Source organism: Crocuta crocuta, unplaced genomic scaffold, assembly GCF_008692635.1.
Source record: "Crocuta crocuta isolate KB4526 unplaced genomic scaffold, BGI_CrCroc_1.0 scaffold395, whole genome shotgun sequence".
NCBI lineage: Eukaryota > Metazoa > Chordata > Mammalia > Carnivora > Hyaenidae > Crocuta > Crocuta crocuta.
Window position 1 is genome coordinate 1,561,209 of NW_027532601.1, and position 21,437 is coordinate 1,582,645.

General features: G+C 44.4%; 1 protein-coding gene across 1 annotated transcript in view; it reads right to left on the reverse strand.

The window, feature by feature from the left end:
* DOCK5 (dedicator of cytokinesis 5) overlaps positions 1 to 21,437 on the reverse strand; it is a 164,946-nt gene that overhangs the window by 27,290 nt on the left and 116,219 nt on the right. The window contains exons 37-43 of the mRNA XM_077780138.1: positions 18,129 to 18,248; positions 13,237 to 13,326; positions 11,260 to 11,364; positions 5,654 to 5,795; positions 2,930 to 3,011; positions 1,849 to 1,933; positions 1,339 to 1,425 (exon numbers count right to left, since the gene is read on the reverse strand). Coding sequence (XP_077636264.1) covers positions 1,339 to 1,425; positions 1,849 to 1,933; positions 2,930 to 3,011; positions 5,654 to 5,795; positions 11,260 to 11,364; positions 13,237 to 13,326; positions 18,129 to 18,248 — 711 coding nt within the window. The remainder of the gene's footprint in view (positions 1 to 1,338; positions 1,426 to 1,848; positions 1,934 to 2,929; positions 3,012 to 5,653; positions 5,796 to 11,259; positions 11,365 to 13,236; positions 13,327 to 18,128; positions 18,249 to 21,437) is intronic.

Here is a 21,437-nt window from a genome sequence, read left to right on the forward strand (position 1 = left end):
AAAAAGACCATCCAAGCTGAATGTTAGATGAAAATGAAATAAGATTCAATATATGTTCAAGCAATTCCTGGGGCAAAGTCTTCAAAGCCAGGTTTCAAGAGAAATCATCTTCTTCATTTTACCCATTGCCAGACAGCATGACCTCCTTCTACAGCCTGATTCCAAAAGTCTCTGGCCAATAATCACATTCATACTTGAGGAATAATACTGTATTACTAGTGGTATGGAACACACCAAATTTCAGCTCAGATTTGTTCAGGATATATTTCTTGAAAGTATATTTCATGCCAAGTACTACGCTGTGCTCTATAGTTACAAAAGTGCTTAAGACAGAATCCATGCCTGGGGGGAGCCTAGGGTTTTAGCGGGGTCTCAAGACACGTAAGTATGGTAGTACCTTGTTAGAAATAAACCCAGGTTGTGACAGAGCACGGAGAAAGGGCAGCTAAACCCACTTCGGAGTTTCAGAGATGGCTTCCTGGCGAAGCAGGTACCTAACTGGGTTCTGATGGGAGTTAGAGTGAGAAGCAGCATTTCGGGCAAAGAAAACCCTCCATCGTCAAGGAGGGTTGAAATAGCAGGGAATGAGCAGTTTGGTTCCTGAAGATTCCAGAGAAGATGAGGTGGCAGAACTGAGTGACAAAGACTCTGCGTGCCTGTGCTAAGGAGCAGGGGCTTTTTGCTAGGCACTGGGGAGCCACAGCAAGGTTTGGAGCCTGAGAAGGATACAGTCGGCTTTCCACTGTGGAACTCCACACTCTGAAACAGTGTGGAAAATGGGCCCATGAAGGCCAAGGCAGGAGGCCAATGAGGAGGCTATTTCCATGGCATCCGCCAGAGGGACTAAAACAGGGTACAGCAGTAGGAGAGCTGGAAATAATAATGATAATAATAATAATAATAAAACCCAGATTTAATAAATATTAAGAAGGTAAAAGGGGCAGCTCTGGCGAGTGCTGGAGAAGGAAGAGTGTGGGGCAGATGTGATCAGCCATGGAGGAAAGAGGAAATGTTTTGGGAGAGAAGACTGACTGGCAGGAAACTCCAGGGAGACATTAGGAAAATGGTTTGGGGCACTTGGCGGGATTGTGAGGAGACAAGACTCATTTGCTCATAGAAGAGTCATTCACTGTGAGTAACCTTTAGGGCTGGTGGTAGAACATCAGTCTCACAAAGGAGTTCTATTATGCGAGCATGCCTTTTATTTCTCTTTTGGAAAACAAACTTGGCCAGAGGAGGCCGGCCAGGCTAGTGGGAACTGGGGGGGAGCTTAACAAAGACTCTTCTTATATTTGGAGACACAAAGAATTTTCTGAATTCCAATTCCAAATGACTCACCGTTGAAATGTGTTTGACTTCAAACCACTTGAGAATGCCAGGAAAGGTATACGCGGTTGTATATGTGGTCCTTTCAATCCACATGGTCTGGTGGAAAGGCAACAGGAAGGGTCAGTTCCCAGGCAAAATGGCCTGAGTTGAATTCAGTGAGGTTCTATCCTCAAATGCTTCCTTAGTGAATGGGCCACATTTTGAGGCATCAAAATATGTTTAAAGCTGCAAGGGATCATTGTCTTGGGCCCTCTCACATTCTAGAGGGGATATGTGAGGTCCAGAGAGGTGTGACTTACTCAAATCATACTGACAGCAACACTGGAGCCCCACGGAAGAGCCCATATTTTTGGACGGGTGCCAGTCTAGAGCTTTCCACTGAGATGGCCTGCTGAGTAGTAAGCACGTAGAACCTCTATCCCTCATGCTGCTATCACTTCTGCTGTGTTGGTTAGGTGGGAAGTCTCCATTTGGAGGTCAACTTGACCTTGTTTTAGAGGGCAAAGTGGATGGACTCACGGCAAATTCGTTGTCTGGATCTTTCTCTCCTTTCCGGAATGGCCGGGAATATTGGAATTGCTGTACTTCATTGGCTCTGTAGTAGCTGGGGAGAGACATTGCCACAGCGCTGGAGTTTCTCTCTTAGAACAAGAACTCCTGGAGCAGACTTCAATAAACCCTGGGCTGCATCTTACCCAGACTCAGCCGTATCCCTTGAGCGATCTCAAAACAGACACAGTCTCCACAATGAAGGCTGGAGGTGGAGCACAATTTAATTTTCTTACACATCTTAATTTTATGATTTATGAATCCATTCCACAGCTATTTTAAAAAGGCGTATGTATTGATATCCACGCTTGTGATTGCATTCGTATAGTTTTATCACAGTTCTAGCAATCCTTCTAGTATTTTAGCATCTCAGGGAAAAGAATGGGACCCTGATCCCTGGGGGAAACCACCAGGCAAGGTGAGGCCAGCCACTCCTAAGTGAGCGCTTCTGGGTGGAATTGAGATCCAGGAGATCCAAAACCTAACGGCAAAATTCCTGATTTCCCTCTGCCTAAAAAACCCCCAAGCCCCCAAATCCCTTTGTGTTACCAAGCTCTTATTTTATACTGAAAATAGAATAAAGGGATGCTGTGGGCTATGTTTGGGTCCCCCCAAGCGCACATGTTGAAATCCTAACCCTCCAACGTGATGGTATCAGAAAGTAGCTCTGTGGCAAGCACTTCCATTCCACCATTGCGAATGGGATCAGTGCCCTTGTAAGAGACCCCTGAGAGATCCATCACCCTTTCTGCCACGTGAGCACACAGTGAGAAGTCAATGTCTGTGGACCAGGAAGCAGGTCCTCCCCAGACACAGAATCCACTGGAGCCCTGACCTTAGACTTCCCAGCCTCCAGAACTGTGAGAAAGGAATGTCTGTTGTTTATAAGCCGCCCAGTCTATGGTGTCCTGTTAGAGCAGCCCCAGCGGTTTAAGACAACAGAAGGTCTTCCAGACTTTAATGAGTTCAAGGCTTTGGTGTTGATGTACTTCTATATGAAGCGTGTCAGAGAATAAAAATGCTTGTAAAGACAAACAAAACCCTTACTTACTTTAAGATCTGCTCTGGGACTGGCTTGTCCTTGTAGCTGGGAGGCAGGCTCATCACTGGCTTTACGGTGAAACACTGCATGTCTGAGGACCTCATTAAGGAAAAGGGGCCTGGCCATGAAGCTGTCACAGGCAGTCAGGACCACCTGTTCTCTCGACTTCACAGATGGGACTTGGTACCTGTATTATTTTTTAAATTTTTTAAAGTTTATGCATTTTTGAGAGAGAGTGAGACAGCACGCAAGCAGGGGAGGGGCAGAGAGAGGGAGACACGGAATCTGAAGCAGGCTCCAGGCTCCGAGCTGTCAGCACAGAGCCTCACATGGGGCTCGAACCCATGAACCCATGACCTGAGCTGAAGTGGGACAGTCAACTGACTAGGCCTCCCAGGCGCCCCACATGGTACCTGTATTAATTGTTCCTTTTTACTGAATGCCAGAACCGCATGGAAAACAGGGTTCCCTTACGTATTACCAAAATGCCTTATTAAGCCATAATCCTAGGACATTTTCTGGTCAGACACTTGGCAAGCAACCTTGCCATACGAAAATGGGCATCAATGAAATATGGGGCGAAGGGATGAGACACAGTTTTATTTTATTTTATTTTTTATTTTTTTTATTTTTTAAATATTTTTTATTTATTTCTAGGAGAGAGCGAGAGACAGCGTGAGNAAAGTCGGACGCTTAACCGACTAAGCCACCCAGGCGCCCCAAGACACAGTTTTAAATAATTTCCTTTGGACAAGCATGCCTCTGAAACAGCCAGACTCCAGAGCCCGTACGATAGGAATTTCTGGGATCTTTGGATACCTTCCTACCTACCTTCCTTCCTTCCTTCCTCTCTCTCTCTTTCCTTCCTTCCTCCCTCCCTTTATTGTGAGGGAGAGGAGAGGGGGAGGGGCAGCAGAGGGGGAGTGAGTAGGGGAGAAAGAGAGAGAGAGAGAGTGAGAGAGATTGAGAGAGAGAATCCCAAGCAGGCTCTGCGCTGTCAGTGCAGGGCCTGACACAGGGCTCAGTTTCACGAACCATGAGATCATGACCTGAACCGAAATCAAGAGTTGGGCACTTAACGGACTGAGCCGCCCAGGTGCCCCTGAGGTATGCTTTCAATACGTTACCTCTGATAGACACAACAGCACAACAGGTAACAGGTGGATGTTATAAATCTTTTACAGATTAAGAATCTGAGAAGACCCAGAGCACATAACTGATAAACAGTAAAGTCAGGTTTCAAATCCAACTCAGGGGTAAGATCTGTGTCTCTGACTTGATAGTTTGATATTAATAATGACTTTTTTTTTTTTGGTCCTTGCCAGTGCAGATATACTGGCTATATAAAAAGCGCAGCAGAGCCTGGCTTTGGATTCACTGTCCCCCTTGCTCTCTGCCTCTCTCCCACTTACACGTGTGTGCTCTCTCTCTCTCAAAAACAAATTAAGTGTTAAAACAGACTCCTACCTAACAGATGAGAAACCAAGACCCAGAGGAATGAGGCGGTTTGGACAAGGTCTAGTGAATATGCAGCAAGGGCTGCGGGCCGAGCCGCAGGACCCTAAATCCTGTTCTTGGAAGACCTCTTTTCATCCCCACACCATGGAGGCCCCTCAGTGGTTTTCTGAACCACCATAACCCAAAAAGAGTTTTTCCTGAAACACTATTCTATCCCAAGTATCTACTATGTGTTGACAGGCTGCTGTTCTCTTAACGGTGTGTCTGTCTATTGGTCTGTTATTGTCATCAATATTTCTATACCTACACCTGTAATAATAGCTCATATCTACTGAATTTTCATTACATACTAGGCACTGTTATTAATACTTGACATACATTTACTCCTTACAAAAATTCCATGAGAAAGAATGAACACCACCCCCCATTTTATAGATGGGAAAACTGAGGAACATAGGCATTAAGTAACTTGACCTTAAGTGACATACTACATTGCCAAAGTGACATAGTATATGACAAAGCTGAGACTCGAACGAACCCAGGCACTGTGGTTCCAGAGCCTGTGTTATCTACCATGTCACACCAGCTGTGTCTTGTCTACCTCTCTTTGAATACTGTTCACTTTTAGAATATCTTTATTTTAGTACAAAACACATGAAAAGGTCTTAAAAATAATTGTTATGGAGTTCTTATTTTTATTTATTTTTAAGAAAGCATGTAATAGGGGCGCCTAGGTGGCTCAGTCTGGTGAGCATCTGACTTCAGCTCAGGTGAAGTCTCATGGTTCATGGGTTCAAACCGTGTGTCAGGCTCTGTGCTGCCAGCTCAGAGCCTGGAGCCTGCTTCAGATTCTGTGTCTTCCTCTCTCTGTCCCTCCCCCACTAGCACTCTGTCTCTCTCTCAAAAATAAATAAAACCATTTTTAAAAAGTAATTAATTTTTCAATAAGGCATTGCATGTTACAAAAGAAAAGCTCTACATCTTTATCCAGAATCTGGAATTTTGAACAGGAGTTCCACATCCTCCTCAAGCTCACCATGTGGCTGTAAAACATCCTTTCATATTCAAGATTTGCTTATCGTCTCTCTTCTCTACTTTATAACCATGAGCTAAGGACATCAGGGTCCCAAGGCTTTTACACAGAATGGGAAACTGAGTCAGAATGGTCAAATGAGTGGTCAGGGGACAGGACATATCCGCATGTAGAGTTGGGACTGAGCCCTTAGCTTCTGGGGTTGGGCTGGGCTGAGCTCTGTCTCCCCAAGTCAAGGATACACTGTTTTGGAGATGCCTTGATTTCCTCTCCTGGGGGCGTGGTGCTGGTCATCTTCTCGGCATTGGGGAACTGTGTCAGCAACCTCAGGCTGAAGTCTTCTCGCCTCTCATACTCCTTCCCCCGATAGATAAAGATTTTGTTCTGCAGATCAGAGACAGCAAGGTGAGTAATTAAATATGAAGAGTGAAGGGGCCCCAGAGAGCCTGGTGCTGAGGAAGAGAAGCCATGGCCCTCCCAGCCACAGTGCACTCCATCACCAAGTTCTCACTGAATACCTACTATGCACCATCCTATCTGGCAAGAGCTCATGGGTGATTTGGGTACCAAGGTCATGCGCATAAAGCTGCTTCTGCAGTGCTTCTCATAGCGTGGCCCCATGACCACAGCCCATCTGCAAATGGCCCGTACTCATCGACAAGGCAAGGAGGGCACGTGCCCTAATGCAGATCTGTGACATCACCGGGCCCCCTGCTGATTTTAGCGAATTTTTTTTCCCATAGCAATATGTTCTCAATGAAGGAAGTGCACTGATTTCTTTCACAGGCAAGCCCTCCCCCCATCATGATCCAGGACCAGTCTGTGGACCAGCACTTTGAGTCCCATTTGAGAATGGGAAAGCGTGAAGAGAGTCAACAGAACAAACCTTCATTTGTGAAGAACAGGAATAATTCACAGCAGTCCCTAGATAATCCCGAAAACCACCATGGATGGCAATGTCAAAGTCTCATGGAAAACTGCACGAAATACTGTTGTCTCCGTTCTAATGTACATTCTTCTTCTGTTTAATAAAATTAATATAACTGGATTTTTTTTTTAAGAAAGAAGTTTCCTAGGTACCAGGCATAGGGATAATCTGGCTCACAGCTGATTATATTGGAACATAAGTTCCAATGCAGCCACGTTTTGAAGGCTCCTGCTCACCTGAGCATCATTCCGATGAGTACTTAGCATTGGCAGCCCAGACACGAGCCATTTTTAACTAAAACTGGGGCCTATAGTGTCTGGAACAATGTTTTCAGAATTTACTCGTCAGTTCATGTAACTAACACGTGCTGGACGAACACAGCACACGTGCTAAGATACTAGGGATATAATGATGACCCTACTCCCACAAAACAGCTTCTGGTGGAGAAAACAGGTAAATGAGATAGTTGATATAAGTAACATGAAGGCAAAGTGTCTTCTAGGATAAACACGGATGGCAGTCAAAATCGCCAGATCTTTTGGAAGAGATGATGACATTTTTCCAAGCTGGGAGAGATTTACATGACTAATTCCCGCCTGATGAAATGCCACCATTCAGGCAAAGCTGTGGAAGGCCAGGAAGCAAGGCCCGGGCGGCACCAAGCGTGAGATGTGGACAACAATGTGAATGGCAGCAGACCGGCACCAGGTCAGCACAGACCAGCACGGACTGAAAGCACGGGCTTCAGGGAAGACAAGAGATTGACTGGGCCCAGATGGACAGACAGGGGCAGGAGAGGAAGACCGGGTGCACGACCAGGCGTGAAGAGTGAACAGAAGAACAAGGCCACGGGGCACGCAGTACGGAACAGAGGCAGGAGAAATACGCTCGGATGCACCAGAACATCGAAAGGTAGGCACAAGTTACGAAGGTCCAAGGAATTCACTGGAGGTTCTGGAAGGAGGGAGTGATGTGAGGCTAGAAGCGGTGTAGACGCCTCATCTGACAGTGGAGTGTGTGTCCAGCTGCAGGAATCCTAGGCAGGATGGAGTGGGAGAAGCAGCTACGGGATCTGGGTCTGACTCTGGGGTTTGGTGAAGGGCGAGGGAGACGGGGAGGCTCAAGGGGCATTTGGAGATCACTGGCGCCGGAGCAGGAAGAGTATGGTGTCGCCGACAGAAACAGGGACGAAGGGGACCTGTCTGGACTTAGCGTGATGTGGACAACCCAATTCCAGATATTCTGAGTTTGGGGAATAGTCCATAACACTGAGGCGGCTTTTATATTTTCCAGCACACTTTGACAACACGTGGCATCCACAAACACTTTACCGTGTGTAAAGCACTCCTACACACTACATATTTCATTCTGGAAACAGCCCTGTGAGGTGGGCAGTACTTCTCTAGTTTATACATCAGAAAACACGGAGGTTATAGGACCGACCAAAATCACAAAGTCACCCAGACAATGATTTCGACCCCAATTTTTCAACTTGAAAGTCTAGTCTTCTTTTGGCTGGCCCACTGCTGTCTCCAGGACACATGCGTTATGTCACGTGACACAGAGGTCACATACAAGTATGACAGGCACCACTGCCCTGTCGGGACTCGAGAGCCGAGACTGGCGGCCGATTTAAGACTAGAACCTACAGCAAGGCTCCTTCCTAGACCCTCCCTCTCGGCGCTCCGTTACTCTTTCCCTACGCTGCCTCATCCACGTGCAAATAAGCCAACTCACAAGTCGGGAACTTTCCTTTGAGTTCTGGATCCATATATCAAATTGTTGACTTGCATCTTTCAGATGTCCCAGATTTACCTCACATTGAGTATGGCTGAAACCGGACTTTAACAAAGAACGTACAAAGATGTGAAAGGCCCTCTGCGAGCCGGTCCCCAGAGCCAGCTGCCCCCATTCTCTACTTGTCCTCTCCTGTTCATGCTCTTCCAGCCTCACGGCTTTTGAACCTGCTGTCCTCACTGCCTGGCACCCAATCTCATCTCTTGACAGCTACCTGGCTTATTCCCTCTCTTCCTTCAGGTTTTTGCTCAAGTGTCGTTTTCTTACTGACATCTTCCCTATATACTCTATTGAAAATTGCAGCTCTACTTTGGGGCACCTGGGTGTCTTAGTCGGTTGGCGTCTGACTGTAGCTCAGGTCATGATCTCGCAGTTCACGAGTTTGAGCCCTGCATCTGCCAGCACAGAGCTGGAGCCTGCTTCAGATTCTGTGTCTACCTGTCTCTCTGCCCCTCCCCTGCTCATGCTCTGTCTTTTTCTCTCTCAAAAATGAATGAACATTTAAAAAAGTAATTTTAAAACTGCAGCTCTACCCTCATCACTTGCCTCTCTATTCACCTTCCCTGACATTTTCTCCATGATGCTCACAGTCTGTCTACACAGTGGGAGGCATTGTTCTAGGCCATCTGAAATACTTATGTTTTGTGTGTGACTCCAGGCTAGAGTGTAAGTGCCGTAATTTCAAAGATTTTGGTTGTTTTGGACTGTGTCACCATGCCTATAACACAGTAGGGCACAAAGTAAGAGTTCAATAAATATGTATGCAATGAACTCTATCCTTTTCCAGCACTGCTTTCTTAGTGGATGGCTCTGCGGCCCTTCTAGTTCCAGGCCAGATATCTACTTCCTGCCTTCCTCACGCACATGACCCAACAGTCATGAAGGACTACATCTTTCCATTTTTCCTACAGCCACTTCCCTAGGCCAACCTGACATCCCTTCTCTCAAAATTTCTGGTGACTTATCTAAACACATCTGAGGATTGCCCGTACCAGCCAGACGATGACCTTGCCAGCACCTAGAACCCACAACAGCTCCCTCCTGCTCTTGGGATGCTGACAGACACCCGGGCAACCCCATAGCCCTGCCCGGTGTGATCTCCCCACACTTTGTGCCTCAAGTCCCCTGCTCACTTCACGCCCTGTGTGCCCACCACGCTGGTCTTTCATTCCCAGGCACAGCCATGCCCCTGCCTGCCACTTCCTCTGCCTGGAGTGTTCCTTCCTGTCACCTTTATCTCCCTAACTCCATGCTTGCCTTTCAAATTGCAGTTGGAACAGCAATTCCCTGGGAAGTCCTTCCTGACTCTTAACAAAATGCAGGCATAATTTACATGCAGTAAAATCTACCCTCTTTACTGTAAAATTCTGTGAGTTTTGGCAAACATAACCACGACCACAGTCAAGATACAGAGCAGTTTCACTACCACTCAAAATTTCCCTAAACTTCTGAAGGCCAACCCTCCCCCACAGCTCCCAGATGATGGCTCATCTGTTTTCCATCTCTACATGAAGTGTAACAGATGCCATAAAAAGAAAATCAGAGAGGGGAGCCTGGGTGGCGCCATTGGTTATGCATCCCGCTCTTGGTTTCAACTCAGGTCATGATCTCATGATTGGTGAGATCAAGTCCCACATGGGGCTCTGCTGACAGCACGGAACCTGCTCATATCCTCGCTTTCCCTGTCTTCTGCCTGTCCTCCACTCGTGTGCTCTCTTTTTCTCAAAGTAAATAAATAAACACTAGAAAAGAAAGAAAGAAAATCAGACACTATGTAGACTTTATGCTCTAAGTTCTTTTTACTTATTAGCACAATGCACTGGGGATTCACCTACAGGCTTGTGTGTATCAGGACTTTATTCCTTCCTAAAAAAATTTTAAGTTTGTTTATTCATTTTGAGAGAGACAGAGACAGTGTAAATGGGGGAAGGGCAGAGAGAGTGAGGAAGAGAGAGAGAGAGAGAGAGAGAGAGAGAGAGAGAGAATCCCAAGCAGGTTCCATGCTGTCAGCGCAGAGCCCGACATGGGGCTTGAACTCACAAAACTGTGAGATCATGACCTGAGTCAAAATTAAGAGTCGGACGCTTAACCAACTGAGCTACCCAGGTGCCCCACGACTTCATTCCTTTTTATTACTGAGTAATATCCCATTGTACAGCTCTTTCAGAGTTTGTTTATCCCCTCACCAACTAAGGGACATCTGAGTTGTATCCAGTCTTTGGTGATTATAAATAATGGTGCTATAAACAATCATGTGCATTTTTTTTTTCACGTGAGCCTAAGTTTTTATTTTATTTGGGTAAATAGTTCAGTAAATACTCCCTGGTTAACCAACGCTTATAGCATAAAATACCCATCTTGGTTGGTTTCAATTTCCATTTGTTTCCATGACTATTTAATTAACGTTATACCCATTAGGCTCTAAGGGCCATAGCTGATTATAATCTGTCTAGTATGTGCCTGGCACACAGTAGGCACTCAGTAGGTGTTACTGAATGAATGAATGTTACCTCCTTCTTGGGGACAATGCCACACATAAAGTACTTCCTTTCTCCCTTTTTCTTAAATTAGGGGAAGGAAAATAGATAATATATTCAAACCCAGCTACCTCTAAAGAGGCTTCCTTTTTATACAGGAAAAAATAAGATTTTGTTTGTTTTTTTTTTAGATTTTAAAATCAGTATCCCATTATAGAAGATTTTGAGAAGGAAGAGAAACACAGTCCTTTTCACGACTGCAACACCTGTTTTTATTTTGTTGAAACTTTTGTAGTCCCTTCTTTGGGGTATTTGCTTTCAAACTGGCTCTGGCTGGAAGGAGAATAAACAACTAAATACACCAATCCCTACTTCAGCCCAGCCTGATCTGTGGCAGCAGACCAGTGGAGGAGATGGTTCTGTTTTTCCCTTTTTCATTCCACCTGGGAAAAGTCCTTTTACAATAGGGAGGTGGGGTGAAGAGGCCGGGCCTGTGTAGGAAGTGGTTTCTGTCCCCGACCTCCCACAGTGAGGACAGGGCCTCCAGCTGCTAACACACTAGGCCTGTCTTGAAAAGAGATGAATGCCTTCCCTCCTCTAGAAGGCATGGCTTAATGGCTTGAAGGACCACCCTGAGGTTTCTTACCCGTAGGAAAGAAGGAAAGCCCTGTCCGTAGTATCCAACAGCAAAGTATTCAGGCTGAGGCCTCATTGCCTTAATGATGTTCTCATAAAACGAGGCTCTTTTTTTCTGGAAAACAAAACAAGACATTCCACAGGGAGTTTCCCAGGGCACCCCTGAGGGGAGGGGAACGCTCAGACTCTTATTTGTTTTGTTGTTTCCCATGGATCAACAGATAAATGAAGTCTTTGGAAAATATCTGGTAGGCCAAGACATTATTCTTTCCTGGGATTGAAGGGTTTCGACGTGGGTCTGAGAATGAGCCTGGGAGGGTCTAGCAATCTCTGAAGCTGTATGAGAAAGATGCACACACGTGCATGCCTCTATGGGGGGGTGGGAGGAGGGGCAGTGTTTAGTGTTCAACAATTTCCGGTAGAGGGTTCAGGACCCCTCAAAGGTTCAAAAGCTCTTTCTGAGATTCATGGAGGGTGGCTGCACTTCAACGGAGAGATCTGATAAAAGATGAGGAATTTTCTGGTTCTCACAGGTGGCTTGGATTAAAGTCCTTGGTTCGGCCCCAAGTGCCCAGAAGGTGGTGGTGACGTTCTGTTTTTCAAGATCTGGTACCAGCTTTATCTTTAATCCTTCCCCTGGGAACAGGTTTCCAACCCAGGCTGAGAGTCAGAACTGAAGAAAGCAAAATAGGTAGCCAGACCTGGAGGCATGTCCCCGGACCTTCCCACAATGGTCCCATGACTGCGTGAGACCATGACTACTCTGTTTAGGTGAAGGTTCTATCATGATGTTTGCTTCAAAGGGTAGCATGTTACATCACTACCAGCTCAGTTTATTTATGAAATCAGTAAGTGATTTCTGTGTGTGTAGCAGGGGCTGGTCCAGCACAGGGGCAAGCTCTTTTCCAGGTGATCTTCACAACTATCCCCTCAAATAAATTACACTTGACTCTTGAACAGTATGTGTTTAACATGTATGAGTCCACTTACAGGCAGATTTTTTTGATATAGACAGTGTAGTGCTGGAAATGTTTTCTCTTCCCTTCAATTTTCTTAACGTTTTTCTCTAGCTTACTTTATTGTAAGAATAGAATATATAACACATGTAGAAAATACGTGTTGATCAACTGCTATGTTATCAGTAAGGCTTCTAGTCGACAAAAGGCTATTAGTAAAGTTTTGGGGGGAGTCAAAAGTTATATATGGATTTTCAACTGCGTGGGGGTAGGCTCCGCCCATCTCCCCACCGCACTATTCAAGGGTCAACTGCAGTAACAATGGATGGCCCCACCTTTTGTGATTCCTCTACTAAAAATTCTCAAATGTAATGCTGTGTTGGCCTACCCCTGGACATTTAGAAGGTTATTTTTGTTTTGCTCTGCTGTTTTTAAACAGTTGATCTGTGCCAATGGCCAGGCATTGCACACAAGTTTATGAAACTGTAAAAGCACAAGAGCCCAGTGACATCCGGAAGGACGGAGGCAAAATTTGAGGATCAGGATCCAGCAGAAGCATTTTACAACTTACTAAAATGTGCTCAGTGGAAAAAAATAAGGACCAAAGATAAGCAGTTCGTTCATTCAGCAGGACCCTGAGGATGGGGGCCACAGAACAAGTAATTTTGATGGACAGATGTCAGAAACTATCTGAAATACAGACTGTTCACAGAAGGCAGAGTTAACTGTGAGGGTAATGAGGGGATGGGTCAGGATTATGGAGAATCCCTTAAGAGATGAGAGGCACAGAGAAGAGCAAGAGGTCTGTAGGCAAGGAGCCTGAGCCCTTTATCAGAGATAATCTGGAGGCTAATACTAATACTTTTTGGACCTCCTCTGTTTTTTTTTTCAATTTTCTTTTGAGCAAGGTTTACCCTTCCATGGTAAAGAGTGCCATTTATCTGGACTTTCTCAAATGTACGAAAACATCTGCATGAATGTTAATTTTCACACTCCTCCTGGAAACTCGATACGTTCTGACCCGGACTCACCAGCAGGTTGCCAAGGCCCTCGTAGTCAAATACTTGGCTCTCGTACGTCTCAGCCAACTCCTTGCTCAGTTTGATCGCCTTCTCCCACATCTTCAGAAAAAGAAAAGGAGGGTTACAAGTGGAGAACAAAGCCGTCAGTGACCCATCTGTGAAAGTCACGGGGGAGTCCCTGACAATGACTAAGCAGGCAGGTGGGCTGAGTTTCTGCAGACATTCTCACCAAGCCTCACCTCCTGGATCAACTAAACCTTTTTCTTCTGACATGATCAAGCTACTGTACCTTGGCTGCTTTGCCAGGGGGCATCTTCTGGAACTCTGTCCGCACAAACATGAAGAATGCCAGTGTCCCAAACAGAGCAATACTGCATTTAAAGGGCAAAGAGCTAAAGACCATTGAGAACTGAGAGGAACCAGTTCCAAAACCTGGGTTTTGAGAGCATGAAAGTTTGTGGGTGGGGAAAAGAAGTGGGTGTTAGCTCTGCTTCTGATTCTGGGGTGTGTGTACATTGTCTGTGTATGTGTTTGTGTGTGCACGTGAGCTTTGGAATAAGGTGTTTGGGAGGAAGTGAAAATGGAAGAAAGGCTAACCATACTGTTGTGTGGGATTTGGGAAACCGTTTCTCCTATTTAGAGCACTGATTCCCTATTTCTTTTTTTTTTTTATTGATTCCCGATTTCTAACCAAACTATCTCCTTAGTCAAAGGGAGCTTTAAGAAAAATGCCTTAAAGCAGTTATGACTGTCTCAGTTACCACCTACTGCACATATTTGGTATCTGAGGCCAGCATCCCAGATTGAGTCCTCTGTTTGACAGTTCATAAAATGTCTCTTAGATGGACGCTATACATAACACAGCATCTGTACATTTCCTGCTTGATTCCTATTAACCAGGTTCTATGTTCCATTGTTTCTGAGTGCTGAAGGAATGGATGTACAGTTCCCACACAGTTGTAAAACATTTTAAAATTAAGTCTTTTAAAGTCATCCCTCCCTCCCCCCCGCCTAAAATTTCAGTGTGTGGAATCCTGAAAAAGGCTCTGAAATGTGCTGTATGGAAACCCTTCCAGATCAGGAGGGCCTGGAGCAGAAAGCCAGACAACAGTATCAGAGAAGTTGTTTCCAAATGCTAAGTTATGTAAGAGACAGGGAGAAGGCTTCACAGTGAGTCCCCGAGACCCTCTTAAGGGGTCCAGAACGTAAAGTTACCTGCTTAGTAACAATGATAGTATTTGCCTTTCCTCTCATACAATGGGTTTCCCACAGATGACAGCAGGTATAATACCACAATAGATGCTAAAGAGATTTGCAAATGTGCCAAAGAATGTTACTCCTATCACTATTTTTTTGAAAACATAGTTATTTTTAATATATCTGATATATATCAATAGTAAAAATTTTCTTACGAGAACTAAGTAAATATTTTAAGATGTTGTTTTAATTTCTTTCTTTTTAAGTTTTTTTCACATTTATTTATTTTTGAGAGACAGAGTGAGACAGAGTCCAAGCGGAGGAGGGGCAGAGAGAGGAGACACAGAATCTAAAGCAGGCCCCAAGCTCTGAGCAAACATTCAGCACAGAGCCTGATGCGGGGCTCAAACCCACGAACCGTGAGATCATGACCTAAGATGAAGCTGGATGCTTAACCTAAAGAGCCACCCAGGTGCCCCTTAATTTCTAAGAGTATAAGTATCAATAGATATAATCCAAGTGGAAGAAAGCTCTTTGGGATCCTTAATGATTTTAAAGAGGGCAAAGGGGTACAAATATACTTGCTCTCTGGGCTTCAAGTTTGTCATCTGTAAACAAGATATAATATCTCTAATAGGGTTTTAAGGAGTATTTAAATTATTAAAGTCTGGAAATCACCCAAAAGAGTAACCAGAACTAAAGAGATGGTAGCTATTTTAACACCGTGATTATCTGGCTTTTATTTATTTGTTTGTTTCAAGCTTTTATTTAAATTCCAGTTATTTAACCTACAGTGTAATACTAGTCTCAGGTATAGAATTTAACGATTCATCACTTCCATACAACACTCAGTGCTGATCCCGACAAGTGCCCTCCTTAATACCCATCACGTATTTATCCCACCCCCCCCCACCCATTTCCCCTACATCAGCCCTCAATTTGTTCTCTGTAGTTAAGGGTCTATTTTATAGTTTGTCTATTTTCCTCCTTCTGTTTATCTATTTTGTTTCTTAAATTCTACATATGATTAAAATAATGTGGTATTTGTCTTTCTCTGACTGATTTATTTTGCTTATCATAATCCACTCTAGCTCCATCCACACTGTTGCAAATGGCAAGATTTCACTCTTTTTGATGGATGAGTAATAGTCCACTGTAGATCTATGCCATGCCTTCTTTATCTATTCATCTGCCAATGGACATTTGGGCTCTTTCTATAATTTGGCTATTGTTGACAGCGCTTCTATAAACATTGGGGTGCATGTGTCCCTTTGAATCAGTATTTTTGTATCCACTGGGTAAATATCCAGTAGTGCAATTGCTGGGTCGTAGGGTAGTTCTATTTTTAACTTTTTGAGGAAACTCCACACCGTTTTTCAGAGTTGCTGCAGCAGTTTCATTCCCACTAACAGTGTAGGAGCATCTCCTTTCTCTGCATACTCCTCCCCAACATCTGTGGTTTCTTGTGTTGATGTGAGCCATTCTGACAGATGCGAAGTGGTATCTCATCGTAGTTTTGATATGCATTCCCCTGATGATGAGCGATGTTGAACATCTTTTCATGTGTCTGTCAACCATCTGGATATCTTCTTTGGAAAAGCATCTATTCATGTCTCTGGCCCATTTCTTAACTGTACTATTTGTTTTTCAGGTGTTGAGTTTGATAAGTTCTTTATTGATTTTGGGTACTAGCCCTTTAACCAATATGTCATTCGCAAATATCTTCTCCCATTCTGAAGGTTGCCTTGACTTGCTCATTTGTTTAGTTATTTATTTAACCAACAAGTTGCTCTGATCAGTCAGGAACAGTGGCTGGGGAAGCAGCAGTCCATAAGAAGTATCCAGATCTCTAAAATGAGTCAACTCTGTCCATAAGAATTATCCAGATCTCTAGACCAAGTCAACTCTAGGATCTGTTTTGTTTGGATAGCACATGGTTTTTTCCTTTTCTCCCTATTATCCCTTTTACACTATTTTCTCCACTTTAAAAGCCTTTGAGCTAGGGGTGCCTCGATGGCTCCGTCAATTAAGCATCTGACTGCGGTTCAGGTGATGATCTCATGGCTGGTGGGTTTGAGCCCCGTGTTGGGCTCTGTGCTGACAGCTCAGAACCTGGAGCCTGCTTCAGATTCTTTATCTCCCCCTCTCTCTCTGCCCCTCCCCGGCTTGTACTCTATCTCTCTGTCTCTTAAAAATAAATAAACATTTAAAAAAATGTAAAAGCTTTTCAGCTGAACATGCTTTCTCCAGTTTACCAGAGATGCCACAACTTCCTGCCCAGTTCACATGTTTATTTTATCTTCTTGAGAGCCCCTGGAGCAATTAGGTTGCTTGTTACCTGTGGTGTCAGGCAATTAGTGTGACCCAGGAATGCCACAGGCACCAGGTGCTGGCCTATCATCTCTAGACAATGCACTGAAATTGACAGTGCTAGCTCCTGGCACTCAGTAATATCTAAAAGGTAAGGGGCGCCTGGGAGGCTTAGTCGGTTAAGCGTCCGACTTTCGCTTAGGGCATGATCTCGCGGTTCGTGGGTTCGAGCCCCGTGTTGGGCTCTGTGCTGACAGCCCCCCAGAGCCTGGAGCCTGTTTCAGTCTGTGACTCCCTCTCTCTCTGACCCTCCCCTGCTCACGCTCTCTCTCTCTCTCTCTCCTAGAAATAAATAAAATTAAAAAAAAATAAAAATTAAAAAAAAAAAGGTAAAATTATGGTTATGGAGAGCATGGCCCTGGGCTGCTGGTTATGTTCTCCGTGGGGTTAAGTGTCCTAAAGATAACTGACATCTACTGACTTCATTAATTTATCTATCCATTTCCTCTCCCATTAAAATACCAGAATTCAAAGAAACACATAGGAATAATAAAGAGTAAGTCATGAGTCACTGTTCTTAAATAAAGAATTTGTCCGGGTGTTTGTACTGAGTTCCTAAGAGGGAACTTCTAAACTCCTGAAATTTCCCCAGTGATGAGAGGGTCTCTGTTATGTCCGGTGGGCCCCTCAGACCACATGTGAATTTATAGTATCAAGGCAACACACAGTGGGTCTGCAGTCCGTCTCAGAATGGGGGCTGATCTTGTCGGAACTGCAGCGCATGGGATTAGAGGCTAGGGGCCTTGAACTACATGGTATCAGCTGGACCTCCAGGGAAGAGAGGGCTGCTGGAGACTGAGTTTACTCCTGTGGTCAAGGAGTCAATCAATGAAGCCTTCATATGAAACCCCAACAAGGACTCTACGCGCAGGAGCTCAGGTGAGATTCTGAACGGTGAACACATCATTTTGCTGGGAGGGTGATGTGCCCTGAATCCATAGGGAGAGGACACAGAAGCCCTGCATCTGGGACGCTCCGAGACCTCGCCCTTTGCGTTTCATTGGGCAGCTTCTGATTTGGGCCCTTTTAGATAAAACTGTAATTGTAAGCATAGCACTTTACCCAGCTGTGTTAGTTCTTCTAGCATATTATCAAGTTTGAGGGGTTCACAGGACCCTCCCTGCTCAAATTTATTGTCAACTGGTCATATATGTGGGTGATCCAGAGTTCCACAAACTGCGGCTGGTGTCCCAAGTGAGTGCTGTTTTACTGGTACGATTTCCTTCACCTGAGGGGTCTGTGCTGACCCTGGGTAGTCAGCATCAGAACGGGATTGCAATATCTCAGCGAGGTTCTTCCTCCCCTACTACAAAAGCAATCAACCCAAGACTCACTTTGCCTTTGTCAAAGTAGGAAATGATCTCTTGATACAGCTTTTCTTTGAGCTCTTGCTGGGTATAAACATAGTAACTGTCCCTCTGAAGCAAGTGGGGTACACAGGGCTTGTCAGACCACTGAAAAACAAAAGGAACAAAAGAGATTAACATAACGCAGCAATTAATAAATCAATTGATCAAAAGAGATCGATGTAACAAATATTCAGCTAATAAAAGTCCCAAATTTGTATACATTTTTAAATTGGCCATATTGTAGTGTTTTGATAATTTATTAAACACAAAAATTATCTCCCTCCCAAAGATACATGCCAGCTTCAAGACAGGTGTCATGGTGAATGTGAACAGTCAGGGACAGGGCAAGGTCACCAACCAGCACAACTGCTGTTCACTGAAGGTGTCACTCACACAATTGGATGAAAGAAAAAAGTGAGAAGTATAAAAATGGGAAGGAAGGGGTAAACCTATCGTTGTGTGTAATCCAAGTCTCTATTCTTCATAATCCACCCCTTCACAAAGCATGCCAAGTGAAAAACTACCCCAGACAATAACAGAATTAAGTAGTGGTATAAAAATTAACAAACTCAGAAAGATATTTAGAGACGGACTTCCTATAAATACATGACCACTTTGAAGATAGAAGACCCCAGCAATAAAAAACAAACAAAAAATGAGAAGATAATCCAGGCACCATAATGTGAATGTACTTTTTTTAAAATAAGAATTTTTAAATGTTTATTTTTGAGAGAGAGAGAGAGAGAGAGCGCACGCGAGCAAGCGGGGAAGGGGCAGAGAGAGAGAGAGAGAGGGAGACACAGAATCCAAAGCAGTCTCAAAGCTCTGAGCTGTCAGCACAGAGCCCGACGCAGGGCTTGAACTCACCAGCCGTGAGATCATGACCTGAGCCAAAATCATAGGCTCACCCGATATTCACCACAACATGAATGTACTTAAGGCTACTGAATGGTACACTTAAAAATGGTTTAAACAGGGATATCTGGGTTGCTCAGTTAAGCACCAACTTCAGCTCAGGTCATGATCTCATGGCTTATCAGTTCAAGTCTGGCATCATGGCTCACTGCTGTCAGCGCAGAGCCCACTTCAGATCATCTGTCCCTTTCGCTCTCTGCCCCTCCCCTGCTCATACTCTCTTTCTCAAAAATAAACAAACATCTTTTAAAAAGCATTAAAAAGGGGTGCCTGGGTGGCTCAGTGGGTTAAGAATCCGACTTTGGCTCAGGTCATAATCTCACGGTTTTTGGGTTCAAGCCCCGCATCAGGCTCTGCTGACAGCTGGCTCAGAGACTATTTCAGATTCTGTATCTCCCTCTCTCTCTGATCCTCCCCTGCTCACGCTGTCTTTCTCTCTCTCTCTCTCAGAAATAAATAAAACATTAAAAAAAATAAAAACAAAAAAGCATTTAAATAGTTTAAAAATGGTTTAAACAGTAAATTTTATGTTATGTGTATTTCACCATAATTAAGCTAAAAAGAAAAGGTATTTAGGAATCACTATAACAAGGAATACGCAAGACTCCCATACAAAAACATTGAGCACATTCACAAAAGCAGACATGAACAAATGGAAAGTCCTATCATGCTTTTGGATGAGAAAACGCTACTCCATAAGCATGGAAAGTCTCCCTATATCGATGTTTAAATTTCGTGATTCTAAAGTCCATATGGAAAAACAAATAAAAAGGAATAGGGTGGAAAACTCAGGAAAAAGAACAGCTGTGAAGAGTAAGTACCAGGGAGTAAAAACATACTCTCGGGCAGTGTGGTGCTTGTGCATGGAGTACTCAGTCAGACCACGCAAAAGTCCATCAAATCTACAGAGACTCGCCCTGTATAGCACTTTACTACATGATAAAGATGAAATATCATCCCAATGGGGAAAATTATGGACTATACTTAATAAACAGCACCCTAAATCCAGGAGCTACCTGGGTGGTGGGGGAACAGTTGCATCCATACCTCATACTTTATGGCAGGGTAGGGTGTTTAACTTTCAGAGCAGCACAAACTCCAGGTCTCAGTACATACACAGGGTGTTAACTTTCGGAGCAGCAAAAACTCTGTAGCCTCTCTCTGTGCTTCTTCCGCAACCAGCCCTCCCCAACCCCATCCCACATACAATAAGCTTTTCAGTGCCCTGAACTTGCATAAGAATTGTGAGTGGCTGCCCTAGGGACGTGGTGAGGCAGAGGAGTCCTGTTTTTAATGACAAGCCTACAAACAATGTACGTGTGTTATTTTAGTATAAAATAAAAATTAAGTCATACAAGAGAATTAAGTGCCGGGGCAAGAACGGAGACAAGGAGATATAGGAGGAGGCTATCATGGTGCTCTCGGGGACAGACAATGGACCAGGACAACAGCAATGCCGATTTAAAAAAAAAAGTGGATAGGGGGCGCCTGGGTGGCTTAGTCGGATAAGCGTCCGACTTTCGCTTAGGTCATGATCTCGCAGTTCGTGGGTTCGAGCCCCGCGTCAGGCTCTGTGCTGACTGCCAGCTCAGAGCCTGGAGCCTGTTTCAGTCTGTGACTCCCTCTCTCTCTGACCCTCCCCTGCTCACGCTCTCTCTCTCTCTCCCTCCTAGAAATAAATAAAACATAAAAAAAAAAATTTTTTTTTTAAATAATAAAAAAAGTGGATAGAAAGGAAATGAAATTTGGATCTCTAAAAGATCTCTACACTCCTGTGTTCACTGCAGCATTATTCATGAGAGCCACGCCCTGGGAACAACGGAAGGGTCCAGCAGTAGATAAATGGAAAAGAAACTGGAAGATCAAGGCAATGGGCTATCATTCAGCCAGGAGAAAGAAGGAAATCCTGCCTTTCGGCAATATGGATGGACCCTGTGGGCATTGTGCTAAGTGCAAGAAGCCTGACAGACGAAGGCAAATCCTATATGATATTTCTTCTGTATGGAAACTACCAAAGCCCAAAGCACATGAAAACAGAAGGCACAGTGGCATTGGCAGGGGCATTGGGGAGATGCTCTTGAAGTACAGCCAGAGGATAGGTAAATCCTGGACATCTAATGTATAATGATTACAGACAACAATACTGTACTACAAACTTCAAATCTTCTAAGAAACAAAATCCTAACTGCTTCCCCCCACCACACACAAAGTAGGTGCCCTGATAGAGGTGTTTACTAACGCTTCAGCCCCACAATTCGTGTTCAGTGATGATATGGGGAGTGAGGTAGTGAAGAAAAGATTACAGCAGGTATTTGCCAGAGCCCCTGGGTAGACGGAGGTGCCGTTTAGTAGAATGGGAAGAAAGGAGAAGGTAGGAAT